Source organism: Saccostrea echinata, unplaced genomic scaffold (genome assembly GCF_033153115.1).
Source record: "Saccostrea echinata isolate AGI-Se365-2 ecotype Australia unplaced genomic scaffold, CSIRO_AGI_Sech_v1 ptg000045l, whole genome shotgun sequence".
Taxonomy (NCBI): domain Eukaryota; kingdom Metazoa; phylum Mollusca; class Bivalvia; order Ostreida; family Ostreidae; genus Saccostrea; species Saccostrea echinata.
Genome location: NW_026889794.1, coordinates 3,321,522 through 3,345,262, shown reverse-complemented (window position 1 = coordinate 3,345,262; position 23,741 = coordinate 3,321,522). Strand labels below are relative to the sequence as shown.

The following is a 23,741-nucleotide window of genomic DNA, read 5'->3' as shown; positions in this document are numbered from 1 at the left end:
TTTATAAATGTTCCAAATTTTGTTTTGACAGTTCTTCTGAATTTTGTGTATAAATGGAAAACCAGAAATGTGCTTATCGCATATGATATTGGTAACAGTTTAATCTCATTTACCACATGTGTTGTAGTGTATGTATGCAGCCATCAACTCAAAGCAGATTCAAAATATACCAGGAAACCGCTGATTATGAGGGAATACATCTTGATTTTAAGTTCAACCGGTACAATGGCATATTTAACATTTGAATTTTTAGCAGGTGTCTCCGGATTTGCCTTTTCGAAGTTTATTATTCTTAGTTCCATATCTGGAATGCTTGAAACCTTTCTACAGACTTTGCTTTTGATTAATTCTTATCGGTACACATTGGAGCGAAATGTTTCAAATGTGATATCGTCTTGTTCAATTATTCTGGTCATCACAAATTTGACGTTTTGGCTCGAGAATACCTATAACAGCAGCATCGTTGCTTTGACAAAGTATAACGACCACAACAATGTGAACTATGTGGATATCATTCTAGTGCCTTTGATGATCTTTTACAGATTTTTTTCTGGAATAAGTGCGTATTCAATGTATAAAAGATTTAAAATTCAATAGTGGATATGGATTGAATTAATCACAAAAAAAAAAAAAAAAAAAAAAAAAACAACAAAAAAAAAAAAACAAAAACAAAAAAACAAAAACAAAAACAAAACAAACCAAAAAAAATTTTTAAATCTTTTAGGATGAAGAGTGAAGCTTATACATGAAACAAGAATTCATTTTGGATATTTTCAACAACTTTATTAGTACATGTGAAAAGCGACGAAAACGAGCAGTACAGTGTAATCAATCTCCTAATCCAGTAAACAAAAGGAATCGTGTACAGGACAAAAACAAGAAACCCTGAAATGATAATCAATTATATGATTTTTTTAACTATTTGGTATATCTTCATAGCCAATGATATCAATCTTAAAGTACAGTACCTAATAGAGGGCTTAGAAGGTCTCATTTTGTGAGAAGTGTTTTAACCACGTAACATCTTGAAAACTTTGAATGAACACTTGTCTGTTTAATGGATATCACTGGTTTGCATTATGTCTATGTAAGAATATTAATATGATTTTTTTTACAAACATAAAGGTTATTTGTGTTTCAGATAACGTATTTAAGTGATCACCGATAATTGGTCGATCGATTTGATAAACTGTTATAGATTTGATATCTATTTTCCATGCCCCATATTTCCTTAATTTAAGTATATATAACACAAACAACAATTTGTGCATGGATTGATATTTTGACTGATTTTGAATAGAAATAACATAAATAATAAATCTCTAAAAATATAAAGAAATTGTAAGTTTTCTTTGGTGCTAAGATATGCGACTTTGTCGTTTTCTATGTTATTCTATACAACCTTTTGCACACACTTTTGACATTGTGACAAAATCTTACAAAAATCTCCCACTTTACCTTGTAAACATTATTCAGGTGACCTATCTGAATATAAGTCTTAGAAATTTTGCTGATTTTTGAAAAAAAAAGTTGTTTGTATTATATATCCTTAACTATAAACACTGAACGCATCGAACATATCGAAAACTGTTTTAATACTCATATCAGATTATTTAATGTAAGAGGCTTTTTGATGTAAGCACGAATTAGAAACATGTATACACAACTCCAGTAAACAAATTTATATTACATAGTGCATACATCTTCCTTTTTATGTTTCGATCGAACATATATTTTGGGGTTTCCAATAGCAAACCACGGAGAGCGCCTATTTTTCTGTAATATTGGGGATATTTATCTCTTTTCCGCAACTCCTCCTTTACCAATAAATGAAATGTTATTAGATATCATAGAATTTTTATTACATAGTGCCATTGTTCACCTATTTTTCGTTCCGATCGGACAGAATTGGGGTTTTTCATAGAAAAACATGAACCATTCTGTCTATAATATTGCGGGTACCCCATCTGTAATCTGAAAATCTCCATTTACCATTAAAAGAGATTAAAGCTGAACACGACTCGTAAATAGGCATTTTTGCCATTTTTTATATTATTATCTACGATATCAACACCAGGGTATAGTCTTCGCATTCGTCACACTTGACTGCTTTATTGTTATGGGTACCGGCGTGGAATGGCGGCCCGTGTTCGTGCTGATTATCTTGCATTTATTTTACCTTTGTTTACATTTAATTGCAGTTACATGTATCTGTGTTTGTTTGTATACTGCACTGACCTGTATAACTATCGTAAGTTTCTTTGGTATCTTACTTTCCTGCATGAGAAGAAGTATTACACTTATTTTTGTCGCTACCGAGTGCTGTATAGCATACGTCCGTCTACACCGTTGTCGACTGATTACACTGAACAGTGACTAAGTCAGGCCCTTTATATAGGGTCTTCAGATATAGCGAGAGTCCGATCAAAAATGGCGGACACATTCTTTTTACGAATCGTGTTCAGCTTTAATGAGACTTTTACAGAATATTTCTTACATAGTGTCATTGCGCACCTCTTATTTTACGTTTCGATCGGACATAATTTGGGTTTCCCATAGTAAAACACGATCACTGCCATTCTTTCTATAATATTAATTGCACCCAATTTGTTATCTGCAACTCCTTCTTTACCATTGAAAAATGAGAATTTTACAGTGCCATTGTGCACCTCTTATTTTATGTTCTGATCGGACAGATATTTGGGGTTTCCCATAGGCAAAAATATTTTTGGGATTGTCATTCTGTGAGATAAGTGCTAAAAGTACCTCTAATATGATAATTAATTTATATACTACGCTGAATTGGTTGAACTATCATTGAATTGATTCGGATAAAAATCACATATTCATACTGTATCATACTTTATTAATAAAATTGAACTATTAGGTGTGTTTTTGTGGCTATCATAGATAGTTTTAAAAAAAAGATCTTTACCTAAATGTTATTTCTTAGACCCATAAGATCTGAAAACGATCCCATTGTTCAAGTTTCTATCGCAACAGAATAAACTATTTTCTAATTTTAGTTGAAAAAGGTAATTTGCTTGATGATGCATTTGATTATCTGTCCCTGCACATGGGACCCTCTGAATCATTCAATTCGCTTTTAACTACAACCACCCATTCAGAGTATAAGCCTTGTCATGTGTATATTGTTACATTTAGAAAACCTAAACTGATCAAAAGTTGGGGGGATATCCAAAAATAATCTGACAAAAAATACAATTACCTGGAATTTGCCAGTGCTCGACCTTACAGCAACAAAAAGTGTGTGTGTGTGTGGGGGGGGGGGGGAGAGAATCAGCATCTAAAGGAAAATTTACTATAGCTAAATACTATACACAAAAAAAAGTAGGGGGTGCCGCTCCCTGCCCCGCACCTTGCATTCTATAGGCCTGGTTCGTTTGGCGATAGCTAGTATTTCTAACGATTCGCTCGGAGAAGATCTTTTGAAATACGAAGTCACTGTCGTATAAGCTGTTGCCAAGATGGGATCGCTTACTGCACTAGCTTCAATCTACAGCATAGCTTCTTCCACAGCTAAAAACGGAAAATTCTGTTCGGGATAAAGCGATAATAAACTAAATACATTAAATTGTCATTGTTCTGCAATCACTACGGCTTCAGCAAGGTTGTCGCCTCATAAATGTTTTTTTTTTTAGAAATAGTAGGAGAAAATTACTCGTCTGCATTAACTTTTAATTACCTAGTAATAAAATGTTAATTAAAGGTCATGCAGGGTGTATCCTTTCATTATAATGTCGATGTTGATTAAAAAAACTACTTATGGATTAATATACATAAATTCTCTTTCACTTTTCTGCTTTTTTTTTCCACAACATTAGAAACTTATTTGGGAAAAATGTCTCTTTATATGAGTTTATTCTTGTATTGCTCTGAACATGAGATAAATATTCAACTAGGCACCAGTATTCATTAAAAAAATCCCCACTAATTATTTCAATTCATTGTACATTTTTTTTTTCAAATTCTTGAATAAAGTCTATTTTTTTCTACTTTAAGTTACACCTCAAAAGGAACTGGGACTAGGTAAAGTGTTGGGCATGTGCTAAATGATTTTGACAATAAATACTTCACAATTTAATTTGAAGTTTAACAGGTGTACCTCTCTCAATAATTTTGCCAATATATAATTTTTTCTCAGAGTTGAATAAAGTATATTTTTCTACTAAAATTACAAGTTAAACAAAAAAAACAAACTTAGCTAATTTATAATCCCCCCTTCTCCCTCCCCAAAGTAATGTTGTCTGTATATTCAATGCAATAAAAGCAAAGCTAATTTACGGTTTTGTCCCCTCAAAAATGACATTTGATGATTTTTTTGTTTCTCAAGATTTTTTGTTTGGTCCCCCCTTCTGTCCCCAAAACTGAAATTGTTTCCTACGGGACTTCTTGTAACACAAGTTAAGTTTCAAACTTTAAAAAATTATTTCAAACATTAACAAAAACATTCAAAAACTTCCCTGAGCTATTTCTTAATCAATTACAAATGTAAATACAATTACATAATTCAAAAAGCATAAACATCTTGTTCAACTGAGTCCCTCTAACATGGGCTCATACGAAGCAATTTCAGTTGGAATGGGGGTTTTGTGGGCACAACCAAACTTTTTCAGTTTTTGGGGCACTAGCAAGCAAAAATTCCTTGACAAGACAAAAAGGCATCAGACATTATTGAGAGAGCAGAAGCATAAAGTAGCTATGTTTTCTATAGTTACTATAAACTCCCCATGACCACCCCTCCCACCCCCCCCCCCCCCACCCCCGTTTCTACGGTCATGCAACAGTAATAAGTTCATAAGGGCCAATACACACTAGCCAAAGCCAATAAGGGAATTAGAAAAAAAGAATAATTTTTTCCTTGTATTAACCTTACTGATAATTTGAATGCTTTACATTAAAAATACATCCACACAAAGGGATTGTTTGAACCTTGTTTTCTGGCATCAGTGTAGTAGATTGTATGTACTTACTTAAGGTAGACTCCTCCAGGTTTCATTCTATTACAAACCGTGCTTTTTCCTGGCATCGGCACCCTTCATTTTTTCGAAAATATGCTCTAAAATATCTCCTCTATCAAGGAAATGTCCTCTTCGGTCAACGAATTAGTTTCTATTCTTCCCTGTTTTATTGGTACCACAGCAATTGTTATCACAAAATTCAACATTCTTATTGATTTGTTTAAAATTTTTACTATGAGGCTGCAGAGTGTATTCTGTCATGTTTTCCACAGCAGACGAATAAGTTCATTTGCATAAACACAAGGGAAAAAAACCCACAAAAACGCACACTTTTATGACTCGCCTCAGCAGCTTTGAGTACGTTGTTTAAAACGCAAAGGAGTCAAACCTTCAGAATATTTCGTGAGGATGGATTGAGGAATTTTCTTCACTTTAGATCACTTCATGGGTTTGTGTTGAGAATTGATTGGAGTGCAGGTTAGTAACAGCGAAGCCTGCTCTTATATTTTTTAAAAATATTTCTCTGATTCATTAAATATTTTTGAGGCAGTTTTAAAATTTTTTGCATTTTCAATAAACTGTGAATTTGATAAATCTTTCGTCAAACCCTTGATTGATACGGCTTAAATGAAAGGGCTATATCACTCACAGCCAGTAGATAAGCGTGCTTTTTGTTCTGATATATTATATTGAAGATATCTAAGGAGTGAATAGCTAATTTTTTACCTCGAGATATAACTTTTGGAAAAACTGTCAAACAATTATAGTATAGGAAAACAAAACTGACCCCAGAATTTAAATGGAATTTTTGAAGGATGGAAAGCACTTTTTAGCTTTGCTATACGTGAAAATTTTCAGTTCATGAAAGATAGTCATTTTATCTCGAAAACGTTAAATAAGGTACATTTTAACAGAATTATAGTGGAGATAATAATGCCAAGATCAAATGATTTTAATCAAGGCCATTTCATTCGATTTTTCAAAATTGATTTTTGTTAATTGCCTAACATATCTTCTTGATGTGATTTTGAACATTCTTCTGAACAGTCAAAGAGATAAGTTAACAATTACAGGAAGAAATGCATGCATTTGCAGAATAGGAACGTTTGGTAACCAAACAAAAGGATTTAAAGTGATTCATTTTTGACTGGCATTCCCTGGAGGTCTTGAACATTTTTTTTCAAAAGGATATGAATCGTGTCAGCTCGAAAGAAGTCGGAGAGACAAATTATTGCATCACCTAAAAATTTGGCCGCAACTTTTTTTGCACATTGCTGGGACAAACTTAATACGATATTCACCAAGTCTACTTGTGCATTCGGCGTTTTAAAATTTTCAAAACAGCGATCATTGGAAACAGCAAAAATAAAAAAAATTCTTTAAAATATCTTCTTTTCCCCAGCAGCAGCGCAGCCATTTTTTTTTTAAACTGTAAAAAAACTTTTCTTTTCTCACATGTCAAATTGCTTTCTGCCAAATCATTGTCCTTGTATAAAGGTCTTTATTTTATTAGTTGATTTTTTTCCTATTAAAGTAATATTGTACATGATCTTTAAATTCAAATTTTAGTTAATCTTTAAAAAAGATATCACTTTTAAATAATAGAGGAGCACAATTAATGCCCATGGAAAATTCCAACAGATTGTTGGAAGACCTGGTATCCAAGAACTACATTGTCAGGGGGAACTACAATAAATGATATCAACTTCAAGTTATACGATTTTATGTTCTGAAAAAAAAAAAGATTTATTAAACATGAACGTAAATCATATACGGTACCAATTTTAATGCACCAGATGCGCATTTCGACAAATTGTGTCTCTTCAGTGATACTAATGCTGAAACGTTGGAAATCCAAAATATTTAAATAAAAAAGACTTTGAAGAGCTGAAAAAAGGAGCCAAAAACTAGAGCCATATATGTGGAAGGATCAAAGCTATGCAAGAGGTAGATAATCCTTTATTTTGAAATAGATTTCTAAATTTTACCACAGCAATTAAATATACTTCCGTATTTTCAAGCGAGTTCCAAAGCACGTAGCTACTAGGCTGTAGAGACCCTCGGGGACTAACAATCCACCAGTAGTGGTTCCGACCCAGGGGTCATAATGTAAATTATATACGGTACCAATTTTGATGCACCAGATGCATGAAATAAGAAGCTAAAAAAACCTATAAATCAAAGACCAAAATTTTCTTTGAGAGATTAAATATGTATCATATTCTTTTCTTCAAATTGCCCAAGAGGGGAGGGTGAAGCCACCATAGGGGCTCAAAATTTTACACGGAAAGTCATTGAAAACATTCTTCAAAAATCTTTTCAAGAATACCAGGGTTATGATTTTTCAATTTCATAAGCATGCACGCAGGTAGTGCAAATTCAGGTTTGTTAAGTAATGAGCCAGGAGTAAGGCCAGCTTTAAACTATTAAAAATATTTTTTTAAGATCGTTTCACAAAGAAAATTATAAATCCGAGAAATTTTTTTTATACAATTAGCAACGTATCTGAATTGTTATTATAATATTTTCAAAGCATTTAATATCTTTTAATGTCTACTCCAAGTATGACATCTAACCAAAAAAAAATTCTCTTTTTTTTTTTTGGTTTCCTTTACCGATTTATATTTCCGATTTGTAAGTCTGTAAAAAATATCCTTATAAAATAAAACTTGAAAATATTATGTAATAGGTTGTGCCTCATTAGAAATTAATGATTATATCAAGGAAAGGCACATAATAGGTCGTGAAGACCATAATAAATATAAAAAACACGTGAAAAAATCACAATGTTTTCAGTTGTGTTGCTATCTTTAAAACAGATAGACTGTACACACTTCGTTTCAGACATGGGCAAATCACACCAGGCGATATATATATATTCTGAGGATGGCCTTTTGGAATAGCTTTTTTATCGCTCAGCAAATGGATATTATCTTTTGAAAATATACTTTCAAAATATCTTTTTGATAAAATCCCTGCAGTAATAAAATTCAGACCAGATGCATCAGTTAGCAGGTTACGTAAGTAATTTATATTGCATTTGTCTCCATTAACCACAGGGATTTCAAACTAGGATTCAAACTGTTTAATCATAATACTTACAAGAATTAAATCTTTTAATTTTATATTTATTCTAGCTGAAGACAAAGTAATAAAGAAAATCAAACAATCAGATGTTTTCCCCCAAATTACGACTATATAAAACGACGTTTTGGAGAAGATAAAAACTCTTTGTGGCTGTCTACAACTCAGCTATATTTTTAGCATAAAGTGAATTTACTACTTGAACAAAGTGATTGAAATGAGGAAATATAACTGTAGAAACGTACCTTCCTCCTGCACTTTAAATTATATATATTATGTAATTTTGTAAAAGTTGGATCAGAAATGAGGAATTTTTTCAAATCTGCCTATAGACTTATCTTACAACCGATATTTCCAGCAACAATCAAACATAAAACCGACCGCGATGGACAGGTTGCATCAAAGTTGTTTTTGTCACATGTGTTGGCGGGACTCTTTGTTATTTTTGGAGTATTATCCGGAGAAAAAACTGTAGATGACACTATTGTTCTTGGTAAGTGGGCTGTTCTTACTGTATCTGCCACCTTTGGACTGATCTCTATTGTGAGTTTATTGATTTCCAGATGTCATGAAAGCCACGTACCACAACTGGGAAATACAGACGATGATCCATCTATAAATTTACAGCTTGGATTCTTGTGGCTATTTAGTCTGGCCTTTGTGACGTATTTGAGCTTAAAAATAATCATTTTTCTAGAATGTGTGGTAACAAGACCAGACGACATCGCATTTAACTCATTTTTATTATTCTCAAATCTAATTTACTTTCTCTTTATAGTCTCGCAAATTGTTTTTCTCACTTGTTACAAAAGAACACAGTTCCATTCAACATTTCATCTCCATTTCTCAGTTGTCTGCATCATTGCGGCTAATTTCTCCATATGGTACAGTTCAACCATTCACAATATGTTTGCCAATGGAAATTCTACCGGTGTTTATAACAACTCCTGCTTTCACGCTTCAAAAATCCAAAAGACATTAGGAAGAAAAGTATCTTCCATGCTCTTACCACCTCAGTTAGAATTCTGTGTTCTTGCTTCGACCCTTCTTGTAGCCCTGTGGAAAAATGCACAGGAATGCCAAACTGCAGAACGACGTACCACATATAGTTTTTTGACTGGTGATATGCATGACAGACATACTTATGCTGTTTCTAAAGGAGTGAATGGTATTTACATCCTGGCTTTAATATTTGGGATTTTCATTAATGTACCACATTTTATTTCTACAATTCTTTTAAACTTTGTTTATAAATGGAAAAACAAAAGTGTGATTATCGTGTACGACATTGGTCAGAGTTTAATCTCATTAAGCACATTTGTTATAGTGTATGTATGCAGTCGTAAAATCAAACTTGATTCTAATTTTACCAAGAAACCGTTGATTATACGAGAATACATCTTGATTCTAAGCTCCACTGGAATTATGGCATATTTCACATTTGAATTTTTAGCAGGTGTATCTGGATTTACCATCTCGAAATTTATCATTCTTAGTTCCATATCCGGAATGCTTGAAACCTTTCTCCAGACTTTGCTTTTGATCAATTCTTGTCGCTACACAATGCTGCAAAGTGGCTCAAACGTGATATCGTCTTGTTCAATAATTCTGGTCATCACAAACTTGACATACTGGTTGGAGAACTCATACAACAGAAGTATTATCTCTCTAACTCGGTATAACGACCACAACAATGTTAACTACATGGATATCATTCTAGTGCCTTTGATGATATTTTACAGATTTTTTTCTGGAATAAGTGCGTATTCAATGTATAAAAGATTTAAAATTGAATAGTTAATTTTACTTGTGAAAAATCTTTTGTCCAGTGACAAAATTGAATACACTTAATGCATGAACACATATGTTGTATAAAAAGTAATCATTGCCAAGTCTAAAATATTCAATCAATAGAGAATCAACCCGTGAATAGAAGATTAAAGTCTCCGTCAGCTCTTTTGAAATCACTAATGATTACTTGGTGGTATTTGAAAGCATTTGGAATTCCAAGTACATGTACTTCCAAGTCTTTTGGAAGAATTATCATTAGGAGGAATATGAATTTAATTTCTATTTTGAACCATATGTAAATGGAGACAGGTGAAACTAAATCTAATAAATCAAGACCTCGTGGATTTTGAAATCAGGCAGTTTAAGCCTGAAACATGGCAAAATGTCATAATTAGGAGAAGAAACATATCTGTAAATACTTCAGTGGAAGGGAGTGTGTGACCTCCGGAAATAGCCGCTTGATTTTATGTCGAATATCTGTTTATGGGAAAAGTAATTAAAAATTACCAGATTAATCATTATTGAACCTGTGTGAAAAGTGTAAAATTAATGATTTATTTATCGATAAATATGACTGATGTTAATGCAACATGCTTGATGTTTATTACTTCAGCAAATATTGAAACACAGAATACGACCTTGGTTAACGGCATTCTTAAAATTTGTGCTTTGGATATTACTTTTGCAACAATATATATTTATGGACGGTTTATAAGTGAAATATCACTAATTACTAGTATCAGGTCTGAGTAGGGTTGTTATCCGAGGGTAATTGCGCCCAGGGTTATTACCCAACTCAGATCTGATAATTTGTGATGTCTCCCTTCTAAACAGTCCATAATAGTTTTCTTATCTTGAAGAAACTAAATTATTAACAAATAACAGTCACACCTCTTGTGCTCTCCCACCCACTGCTCTTATTTCATACTAAAAGTATGCCAACTGGCAACTTTGACGAAACCGTTAGATTTATTGTTTACCGATCCAACATATATATCAATTATATATAAATATGAGTTATCTCGCTTACAACACTTTATGTTCATCTACAGGGAGACAACACAGTTGTCATCCTGCACGCTCGCCTGCGCAATTTCATTGTCATCTAAAGGGATACAACACAGTTGTCATCCTGCATGTGAGGGAAACATCACGAATTGTCACCTCGCACGTGACATGCTCTTAACCAATCAGATTGACTGTATAATTCTGAAGGATAATAATATGATAATTAGACATACAGTTATTGGAAAGTTTTAATATCATAAAGGTATTGTTCCAAACATAGTGTATAAAATATCATGAAATGATACGGAAAGAACATTGTTTTGTATTGAATATATTTTTGAATTGTTAGTTACATATTAATTTTATACATGTTTAAATATAAGAAAATGAAATCTTGTTTATATTTTATAATCACGCACGTTGAGTCATTCGGAAATAATTTGGATGTGAATAGGAGGATGTACACAATGGCACTATGTTATAGGTTTTCTGTAAAAGTTTCATTAAATTTTATTCAGTGGTATAGGAGGAGTTGCGGAAAAAGATGTGTACCTCCAATATTAAAGAATGAATGGAAATGTAGTCACTACATGTCTTGCTATGAGAGTTGTTTTAGATCATTGATTAATCCTTGTAGGTTTATCAGTTTGAAGCTGTTATGAAATTAAACTATCAAGAGAATATAATCTGAAACATAAAAAAAATGTATTTAAAGAACGTTATTCCTTTTCCAATAGAAATTTCTCACTTGTGTATATTCTACCCTATGGTCAACTCAATGCGCTTTTACACGAGCATTTTATTATAAAAAACATTTGTGAATTTTAATAGCGAAATCTCAATCGTTTACACATGAAAGGGACAAATAGTTGCTACTCAGCCTGTTGCAATAATTTTTAGTTCACCTGAGCCGAAGGCTCAAGTGAGTTTTTCGGATCTAAATTTGTCCGTTGTCTGTCGTCGTTGTCCTCCCCGTCAATGGCTTTGTCGTTGTCGTAAACTTTTCACATTTTCATCTCAAGAACCACTGGGCCAATTTCAACCAATCTTACCATAAAGTATCCCTGGCCACGGTTTCTTCCAAGGGGAGATAATTATGAATTTGTGAAAAATTAATGGTATCGTTCAAAAATCTTGTTTTCATGAACCACTGTGCTTGAAAATATAAAACGTATGTGGAATCATTGTGAGGTAGTGTAGATTTATGTTTGTTCAAATCAATACCCCCAGGGGTAGGGTGGGGCCACTATTGGCGATCAAAGTTTTATATGGGAATACATAGCAGGAAAAATCTTTAAAAATCTTCTTCTCAAGAACAGCAAAGCTATAATTGGTCATATTTATAAGCAAGCATCCTCTGGTAATGTAGATTTAACTTTGTTCAAATCATGACCCCGGCGGAAGGGTGGGGCCACAATGGGTGATAAAAATTTTAAATAGGTATACAATGATTTTTTAAAAACTTTTTTTTCTCAAAAACAGCAAAGCCATGATTGGTCATATTTATATGCAAGCATTCTCGGGTAGTGTAGATTCAAATTTGTTCAAATCATGATCCACAAGGGGTTTTACCATGGTGGCCCGCCATGGTTAAATTTATGTGCGTCATGGTTAAACGAGCTGCGCCATGGTCAAAATCGGCGGCCGCCATGATTAGATTTTATTGAATTTCAGTATTGACACCTACTTTTTAATGACTTGAGTAGTTAATTGTGTTTATACTACGCTTACGACTGCCATGTACCTCGAGAGAAAGCGGACTGTGCTAAACAAACACGGTAGTTGATAACCGACTACGCTGTGAAGTGTGACAATGGAAAGTCAATCAGCTGATGATCAATATCTTGAGAGTTAATTTTCCTGTATACACATGTAATTTCGGGAATTTCAACGTGTTCACGATAACAGATTTACAAAATATGACATAACGAGCAGTAACAACATGATAATCGACAAGCATCCCATCCAAGTTTTTGTACCCAGAAAAAAATTAACCCTTTCAAAATTTCCTATTCCTTTGTATTAAACCAATTCCCCATGCTCTGTTTTCAAATATTAACTTTATTATATTTCTGATAAAGTGTACGTACAGCTGTAAGTGCCAATCGTCGTCTTGGTTTTAGAGTTACCTTTATAAAGGTTAATAAACGTTTATAAAATGTCGCGTGGCGCTATTTTTAGCACTGGGGCACGTGGAGAAGTAAACAATGGAGGAAACTCGGCGAAAAATGCAAATATGTAGAAAAAAAAAAACGTTAAGAAAAAACAGAATAGAGAAAGCAAAATTACAGTTTTGTCAATTTTATGCTCCTGGTAATATTAAGTTATGATACTTTTATTATGTATGCCAGCAGTAAGTTTTTATAGACCATCAAGATAAAAAAGCTTAGGCATTGTTAAGATGGTTAAATTTTCAAATGTGGAGAACCCTGTGATCCCCAGGGGTAGGGTGGGGCCACAATGAGTGATCAAAGTTTTACATAGTAATACATTGGAAAAATGTTTAAAAATATTCTTCTCTCAAGAACAGCAAAGCCATAATTGGTCATATTTATATTTATGCCTCCCATATGCTCAGAATGAAAATTTTTTAAACACATTGTTTCCCGCAGCTTTGTTATTTTTCAGCCAGAATACAAAACTAAGAATGAATGTAGTTGTAAATATGTCATTTATTAATGACACAAAGGTAAGACATGAAAATTGGGAGATCCTATGTTTTTCTACATTTGTATATACACCAGGATTTGGATCTCCAGAAACTTAGAGGTACAGCATGATAGTAATCAAAAATACAATATTATCAAACACTTATGGTGAAAAAAAAGGTGGCAACCAACAATAGGCCACCAAAATCCAACTACATCGGATTTTCCGCCACCCAAGGGAAACAACTCCCATACATCTATTTTACATCACAGGGAATTTTCTAAATACAATATTGTACCTAAGAAATAATGACAAATAGTTCTATACATATCCTTAAACCTACCATATTAAGATTGAATAAATGATGAGCATTAATTTTCAGTACCAGGTCTGGCATGATTTGCATAAAAACAGCAAAGATTTAAGTAAGTGAAACTTTTCTGACAACTTAATTGAATAACTGACATTATTCTGACCTAAACAAATTATACACAAACAAAGGAAGGTCAAGGTCATGCTTGTAGAGTGAGGTGGTGTTTTTTTGCTCCTCTGTTAAAAAGTGGATTTTTAGAGTGTTAAAGTGTTTCTTTGGTGGACAAAATACTTAATAGTGTGTGGTATAGATCCATAAAAAAGGCTGGATTTGTTTATGTAAGAAAATTTGGAAAAGTGGACTTTGTGAAAATCTATTATTTTGTATTAAGTGTTAAGTGTTAATGGAAGCACTGAGCTGTGTTCACATGTATTCCATGTACCTGGAGTTGTAGTGTAAAAAAAAACAGGTAACCCCTTGTGTGTGTGTTTAGAGGCAGTGTTCATTGAACCATTGTACAGTGTAACAATGGCTGATCAACAGGCCAAGGACACAAAAGAAGAGCAAAAAAATGAGAAAGTTTCTGTTCCATTGCTTAAGCAATCAATTCTTTTTCTTACAAGAGTGCCATCAGAGATAAAATCACAAATTGTATCTTCAAAACCAGCTTCAAAACAGAGAAGGATTTCCTCTGCAGGGGAAGAAGATTCTTCAGAAATTGAGGAAATAAAGTGTGCGTTGGCATCAATTCAGCTGTCAATACAAAAGATAGTTACAAAGGATGATATAAGGGAAATTGTTAGAAGTGTAGTGGCTGACTTTAAGGAAGATCTCAAGAAGGAATTACAGGAGGAGTTGACAGTCAGTATAAAGGAAGAGATTTTGAAAGATATAAAATCAGAGATCCAAGAGGAATTGAAGTCACAGAAAGAACAGCATACTGAAGATGTCGCTAAAATAAGGAAACAGTTAACAGACAAAGTAGATGGACTCATGATGGATAATGATACCAATATGGAAAATGTTTCGAAACTTAAAAAACAAATCAGTAAACTGGAGACCAAGCTGAAGACAGTAAACGAGCTAGCCAACACAGCAGTCAGTATGGCCAATTTTAACCAGCAGTATTCGCAAAAGAACAATATCAAGATCCTCAACTGGCCTGAACGACAAGGCCAAAAACTGAAAGAAGAGTTTTGTACCATCGTGGCTCAGAGAGCAGGCATTACCCTCGATGTGCGGGAAATCCTTGCCATTCACAGGATACCATCCAGTGACAAACAACACCCGCGTCCTGTGATTGTGAAGTTTAATACAGCAGAGGCGAGAAAATCTGTGATTACAAAGCGCGAAACGCTCAAAGATGACTTCATCATGTTAGACCACATCACCAGCATGAATGCACAGCTCTTAAGATCCTTAAAAGCGAAGAATAAACAGCATCTCGTGGATAGTGCCTGGTACTTCAATGGTCACATTTTTGTTCTGGATAGGAGTGGACAAAGACACCGAATTGATGTCATGGATAATATTGACCAAATATTAAGAGCTTAAAAAAACAATAACCAAGAATTTAAAAAAAAAATGAAAACAATCAAATGTTAAATTGTCTACATTAAGCCAAATTAGCAGGAGGAGCCGGTACAGGTGGGACTATGACTTCAAGGCGAGGTATGCCAAATGTATGGTTGACTTTTGTGAATGTAAGTGTGTGTGGAGTGTGGATGTATGTAAAGTTGTTTTCGAGTTCTAGTGCACCTTTTATACCTTATAAGTTATGTTTAAAAAGAATGCTGAAATTTATTTATGACATTTGATAAAACTAAAATGAGCAACAAAGAAATGTTAGGTATATTGAGTATGAATGTAAGAGGTTTTTCTTCTAACAGTCAAAAACGTAGAGATGTGTTTAATTGGGTCAGAAATAAAAATATCTCTATTATCTGTTTTCAAGAAACACACAGTACTCATGAGACTTCAAGGTTATGGGAATCAGAGTGGGGCTACAAATCTTTTTTCAGTAGTTATACAAGCAGCTCAGCCGGAGTTGCAATACTTTTCAAGAATAACTTTGAATTAGATATCCATTCAGTTAAATATGACTCTTTGGGTAGATATATTATAATGGATATTTCAGCAAATAAATTTAGATTTACTTTAGTAAATTTGTATGGTCCAAATAATGATAGTCCAGAATTTTTCCAAAACATAAAAGAAGAAATTACAAAATTAGAAAACATGTCTATCCTTATGTGTGGGGATTGGAATGTTGTTCAAAATAAAGAACTTGACACTTTCAATGTTAAGAATCTTAATATCTGGAATGAGGAAGTAAGACAGTACACTTGGAGAAGATCAAACCCAGTTATTCAAAGTAGAATCGATTATTTTCTTGTATCTGATTGCATTTTTAGTAAAGTATTAGATACCAAAATAATTCCAGGATATAGAACTGACCACTCAGCAATTGTATTAAAGTTCAAAACAAGTGACAGTACTAGAGGGAGAGGTTACTGGAAATTTAACTGTCAATTATTACATGAAAATGAGTATATAGAAAAAGTAAAGCAATGTATTTTGGAAACAATTGAGGAATATAGGGTATCAGGAGATATTGAGCAAAGGGAGAGTATTCAATTTAGTATAAGTAATCAATTTTTCTGGGAAGTTTTGAAAATGAAAATCAGATCCTTAACAATAGAATATTCATCTATAAGATCAAAAAAACAAAAATTAGAAAGGAAAAAACTAGAAAAGGAAATTTTAGATTTGGAAGGAAAAGTAAATACTTCAGGAAAAGCAGAAGATATTTTGACACTTGAAGAAAAAAAGCAAACTTTACAAAATTCTAGGTCAAATTATATAGAGGGTTTAATGTTACGCTCAAAAGCTACCTGGTATGAAATGGGGGGAAAAAATTCTGACTATTTCTGTAAATTAGAAAGAAGAAATTTCTTAAATAAAACAATATCTGAATTAATAAACTCAGATGGTAAACATATTTCAGATCAGTCTGACATTCTGGATGAACAAAGGTCTTTTTTCTCAAATTTATATAAAAGTAAAAAAAATAAAAATAATGAAACATTTTTGTCTGAAAATATCTTTTTACAACATAACGTCAAATTATCTGATGAAGAAAGAGACAATTGTGAAGGTTCTCTGAAACTTCAAGAATGCACAAAGACACTAAAAAATATGAAAAACAAAAAATCACCAGGGTCAGAGGGTTTACAATGGAATTTTACAAATTTTTCTGGAATGATATAGGTATCTTTGTTATGAATTCTTTAAATGAAGGGTTTTTAACTGGAAAACTTTCACAGTTCCAATCTCAGGGGGTAATTACATGCATTCCTAAAGAGGAAAAGGATAGAAGATACATGAAAAATTGGAGACCTATTTCATTATTAAATGTAGATTACAAAATTGGTTCTAGTACCATAGCGAATCGCATTAAGAATGTGCTGACCAGTATTATAAGTGATACCCAAAAAGGTTTTATAAAAGGACGTTTTATAGGTGAAAATACCAGGTTTTTATATGATTTAATAGATTACCTAAAAGATAAAAAACAGTTTGGTTTGCTCCTTTTATTAGATTTTGAAAAAGCTTTTGATTCATTAGAATGGGATTTTATTGTTAAAGCATTAAAGTCCTTTAATTTTGGGGAGTCATTAGTTAAATGGTTTAATACTTTTTACTCATCCAGCACAAGCTGTGTGATAAATAATGGAAACTTATCCTCCTTTTTTAATCTTGAACGTGAATGTAGACAGGGAGACCCATTAGCACCATACATTTTTATCATTACAGTAGAACTACTAGCAATCTCATTGAAGAAAAATGAAAATATCAAAGGCATATCCATTAATGGGAAAGAAAACAAGCTAGGACAGTATGCAGATGACTCTTTTTTAACATTAGATGGAAGTGAAAAATCACTGAGAGAATCGATGAAATTAATTGAACAATTTGGAAATGCATCTGGTTTGAAACTTAATATTTCAAAATCTCAAGCAATATGGTTAGGAAGCAAGGCTGGATCAAAAAAACTCTATGCGAAGACTTAAAAATTAATTGGGGTGGTGACACCTTTAAGCTTTTAGGAATAATATTTACAGAAAACTTAGAAAATATTGTGACTATTAATTATCAATCCAAAATAAATTCTATCAAAAAATTACTTGCATCATGGGCAAAAAGAGATTTAACTCCCATAGGAAAGATTACTGTCATTAAAACGCTAGTTATTCCAAAGTTTATACACTTATTCTCAGCTTTACCAAATCCACCAAAAGAACTTCTTAATGAGATCAATAAAATTTTATTTCAATTTATTTGGGCATACAAGGTGGAAAAAGTAAAAAGGAATACCTTAATAGGTAAAATTGAAGAAGGTGGACTAAATATGATTCATTTATCCTCCTTCATATCATATATAAAGCTTAAATGGATAAAGAGAGTCCTTACAGACAACAGTGGAGCATGGCAGCAATTATTATGCTGTATTTTAAATCAAAAAGATATTAATTTTGTATTTCATTTAACCAAAGAAAAACTTTCAGAGTTGTTGAATTACATTGGTAATGATTTTTGGAAAGATGTTATCAAAGCTCTTATAATTGTTAAAAAAAATCCTGTGAGTGTTTTAGATTATTTATATTCTGATATCAGAAATTTTGTTGATGTTAATAAATGGAGTTTTTACACCTCTTGGGTGGAAAAAGGTTTTAGAATACTGAAAGACTTATTGACAGATAATGGAAAATTTAAGTGTTTTAATGATGTCAAGAATATGGTTGGTACTAATAATTTTTTAAACTATTTTAATATTGTATCAAGAGTACCATCAAGAGTCAAAAGGGAAATAATTGTTTATATGAGAGATAGAGGTAATCAATTTGTAGAACCAGAGAAATGTGTTATACAAAAAAATGATGTCTGTGACAAGTATGAAATTTCTGTATAAAGTTATAAAAGATAAGAAATTTGTGGCACCAGAGCCCAAAAAATTAAAATGGGAGATTTATTTAAATGAACCTATCACAGGAAAACACTGGAAGTTTTCCCTTCAGAATACATCCATATGCACAAAGGACACCAAAATTATTTACTTTCAATATAAAATTCTTATGGGCTTCCTAGCCACAAATTCTTTTCTTCACAAGATAAAAATTGCTGAAAATAATGTTTGTTCTTTCTGTAAAACAGATCCAGAAACATTGATTCATCTTTTTTATGACTGTATACATGTAACCAGGTTTTGGAGAGATTTTGAAAATTGGTATTGTGCTATTGAAAATGATTATGTAATTTCAAAACAAAAGGTGATGCTTGGTAACATTGATGGAAGTTGTTTTGAAAATTTTCTTATCTTGTTAGGAAAAAAGTACTTGTATCACTCAAGATCTCAATGTACAATACCTAAATTTACAGAAGCAATTAACATTTTTAAGTACTATAGAAAAATCGAAAAATATTGTGAAAGTAACTTTCATTGTAAAACTAATATGTATAGTAAATGGGCAATGTTTGATTTGATTTGTTAATATAAGAAAATTCTAATTAGTATAACTATATCTGTAATATTGAACAGTTGTTTTTTTTTTTTTTTTTTTTTTTTTTTTTTTTTTTGGGAAAGGTGCACAGTGAGTGTGTTGATGTGTGTGGATGTGTGTGGGTGTGGGTGTGTTTGTACATATATGTCTGTATTATTTGATATTATGTATATGAAAACTTTTTCAAAAATAAAGCATTAAAAAAAAAAAAAAACAAAACTTCATGCATTCAATTCATACTACCTGATAATTAATTGTAGGCAACAAAGTTATATGATAACCTGACCCGTCTGAAACTGATAATGTATATGGAGAATGGCAGACATAATCTGACCCATCTAAAACTGACCTAGGTACAGTCTGCATGAGGGTGGCAGACATAATCTGAACCACCTAAAAGTGATCTAGGGACAGCCTGAATAAGTGTGGCAGACATTATCCTAACCACCTAAAGCTAATCTAAGGACAGCCTGCATGAGGGTGGCAGGCATAATCTGGGCCATCAAAAGCTGATCTAGGAATAGCCTACAATGGGAGAGCAGACATAATCTGACCCATCTAAGACTATTTGCATAAACACCTATGTAAGAGGAAGATGGGAAACCCTGTCTGACTAAAATAATTCTGAAAATGGACAATGTATTGGAGAAAAAGAGTAAAAGATCCTGTGCTTATATATCTCTTGACTGCATCAGGTTTCCCTATACCCATACATTGAATGTCATTTTCAGAGAAACCTAACCCAGCTGCTTGTGATGCTGCCCTAATATACAAACTATGTCCTTTGTGTGACATGATTTACATGTACTTAGACATGATGTATGAAAGTTCATGTACTTACAAACCTTTTAGCACGGTGTGCACAAATTTCTTGAAAAATCATATTAGTCTGACAGAGAGTAATCTTTTGATACAATGTTAGATGCAATAATATTTTTCTTTTCTTTATTGCTTTATATCTTACTCTCAGACTTATTCCCTATACATTACATATATATTAAATTTATCTTTTGCTTCAATATTAAGTTTTATATACTGGCCTTAGACTTCTGCAAGTGTTGTTCACTGTATATTTGATTCTATTGATGTATTGACCATGTAACTATGTGTACTGGATCGGTACTGAATAACTTTGTAGCCCTGGAAGAACTCCATTTAGCCTGTAGTGCTGAAGGTCCGATAAAATTCCTCGGTGTCTTCAGAATGTCGCATTTGGTACGTAAATAAAAAAGTAATTAAATGATATTCCGAACAATTTTCCCGGGGTGTTGAAAGACACATCGTTACCCCTGATTTGTAACTAAGAAACAAATGCCTGGGGCTATGGGGGAAAAATCAGAATGTTCCTCATGTCGCCAAACCTTTAAATGTTAGTCCCACTTGACTACGCATCATCACAATGAATCGGTCCTGATCCAAACAAGGGTTCAATACTGGCGTATTGTCTTCAATAAACTTGCCAAGTCGATTAACAAACGAATTTCCAATTACAATCGTCCGACCCGCCATTACAGTGAACTTTGACCCTTCACTGTTCACAGGCTCCGATGGAGAGGAAAACCAGTCACAAAGCAAATAACATCAACACTAACAAATTAAACCGATTGTGCATATAAGTCCTTATGAACTGACAATCCGCTGGATGATTATTAGGTGTTGATCAGTGCAGCTTGAGCATCTAACAGACACTTGCAGCTTGAGCATCTAACATTGATACTGATCACGTGATCACATTGTAACTATTAGCTAAACACCACAAGGTCCCTAAAACCTGAGACTATTCATTACATAACATGCGAGTAGTTTATGGAGCCTAAGTTAACACATTACATAAAATACAGATAGCTAAATTTTTAACACAAAAATGCTTAGATACATATGAATGCATAAAACATATTATCTCCAATTTATTTCCAATAATATAACAGCAAGCATCCTCAGGTAGATTTCAGTTTGTTCAAATCAAGACCCTGGCGGTAGGGTGGGCCCCAATGGGTGAACAAACTTTACATAGGCATACAATGAATTTTTAAAAAAAATTTTTATCAAAAACAGCAAAGCCATGATTGGTCATATTTATATGTTATAGGTCATTTATATGCAAGCATCCTCGGGTAGTGTAGATTCAAATATGTTCAAATCATGATCCCCAGGGGTAGGGTGGGGCCACAATGAGTGATCAAAGTTTTACATAGTAATACATTGGAAAAATATTTAAAAATCTTCTTCTCTCAAGAACAGTAAAGCCATGATTGGTCATATTTATATGCAAGCATCCTCAGGTAATGTAGATTTCAGTTTTTTTAAATCATGACCCCCCAGGAGAATAGAGGGGCCATAACAGGGGATCATAGTTATACAAGGAATCGAAAGTATATATTAATTAAAATTTTCATCTTGAGAACAAACAAAGCCATTATGTGTCATATTAATTCAAAGGCATCCTTCGAAGTGTAGATTCAAATCAGTTCAAATACCCCCCCCCCTCGAGCTCCTCCCGTAGAACCACTTTTAAATTTAAACTTTTCAAGACTGAACTAATTTTTGATTTTTCCCAGCTAATGTTCTCAGGCGAGCGATGCGGCCCACGGGCCTCTGTTTATACTTTTAATAAAATGTTTTATTCATTTTTCCGCATTCTGTTGATCAAGTTGCATGTACTCCAAGGGATTTTGACATAAGAAAAGTATATTTCAATTAATTTCATCTTATTTTTGAGATTTAAAGCGCATCAATACTACCATGCAAAAACTAAGTACTAGTCAAATCTTTAGCACGATTCATTGTACTTAAAAAAAAAACAACTAATAGTAAAATTGTTTTTGTATAATATGTTTCTCAAAAAAATTCTCTATATCACTTTTTTTCTGTTTGTGACTTATCAACTGTCTTTTATATGTTATTTATATGATATTTTTACAGTCGAGTCTTGCTAATCCGGACGCTTATATTTATTAATGAAGCTTCCGGATTACTGAAACGGACTTTTAATAATTGGTATAATTGGTATATTTATAGAAGTTCATTCTGTTCCCCGAAAATTCCGTCAGGAAGGTGAAGCGTCCTGACTGTTGGCATCAGGATTCATGAGGCTCTACCGTAGTTATTTTTTAATTGATAAAAAGATATGTCAGTGAGACACTATAACCAACTGGTATGTATTTTCCATGACAAAGGTTTTAGCGACGAAAATGTTGATGAAAAAGACCAACATTCTGGCTTCAGTTTGTCCCTTTAAACTTTGTCATCAATTCATTTGTCAAGAGAAAAGGAGATGGAAAATTCAATTGAAATACGACAAATAATCTTGTTTAAAATGCAAATATGGGTAATTGTTTTTAATCAGCAACCTTCATCAATTTCTAAGGACAACATAAAGAATTAAATGTTATATGTTTCGGAATGAAATTTCAATCCTTTTCCATTCTTTACTAAATCTATTACCTCTGTAACTACAAATCTAGCTTCCACAAGCCATATAATGCTGCGTAAAATTAAGCATTCTGAAAATATTCAGTTTATAAAGATGTAAACGGCCTGGAATTATCTCTCTTTGTCCATCCTAAAGTGTTTTCTGCATTATCTTCCACTGCGTACATCAAATCTTAAATGACAAGTCTATCAATGTTTATAATGAAATTTATTTACAAAAGATTTTGATCGAGGCTTTTAACGAAAAAATCAATTGAAAAACTTTTCACGGTAAACAATTGGTATTTTAATTTTTTAAAAAGTTTTTATTGAAATAATCTTAAAAATCAATTTTTACCTTCTATCTTGATACAAATACATGTTCCTCTGTTATGTTGAACTTAATTCCATTATCTGTGGAGCATCCTTGTCCACAATCCCTGAAATCATTAACAGTAGTATTAATCCCACATGAAGGTACACTTTCATATTATCAATATATCCATATGTTACTAAATAGAAATACATTTACCAGTTAGAAGCTTTTAGTCACTTGCCACAGGCAGATTAGCCCCCCCCCCCAAAAAAAAAAAATTTCCGGAATTCAGTCAAATAACATATTCGAATCTGTAATACAAGGCGCCTGGTATCTGAAATAAGAAACTATCAGCGTGGCATAAAACCAAGGCCGAGAAAAGGTAGCCAATTTTTATAATGAAAAACTGATTCTTTCTTTAAATGAAGATCTTTGAATGAAAATTTAACTAACTGTATCAAATTTGTACAGGAAAAGGAACATCACAACACAATTCTATTAATTATGGCCTCCTGATGTGTGTCAGGGACACATGATTGACAAATCTAATGAAAGTTTATTGTAAGAAGCATGGCAGAGAAATCAAATAGAGTTTTGAGTTGGGAATCTTGGAGAAAGAGTATCAC

General features: G+C 32.8%; 1 protein-coding gene across 1 annotated transcript; it reads left to right on the top strand.

Moving 5' to 3' along the window:
• The first annotated feature begins 8,647 nt into the window (after window positions 1-8,647).
• LOC133201637 (uncharacterized) lies at window positions 8,648-9,863 on the top strand. Its single transcript, XM_061337426.1, has one exon. The coding sequence runs from the start codon at window positions 8,973-8,975 to the stop codon at window positions 9,861-9,863; it is 891 nt and encodes a 296-aa protein (XP_061193410.1). The 5' UTR covers window positions 8,648-8,972.
• The last annotated feature ends 13,878 nt before the right edge of the window (window positions 9,864-23,741 follow it).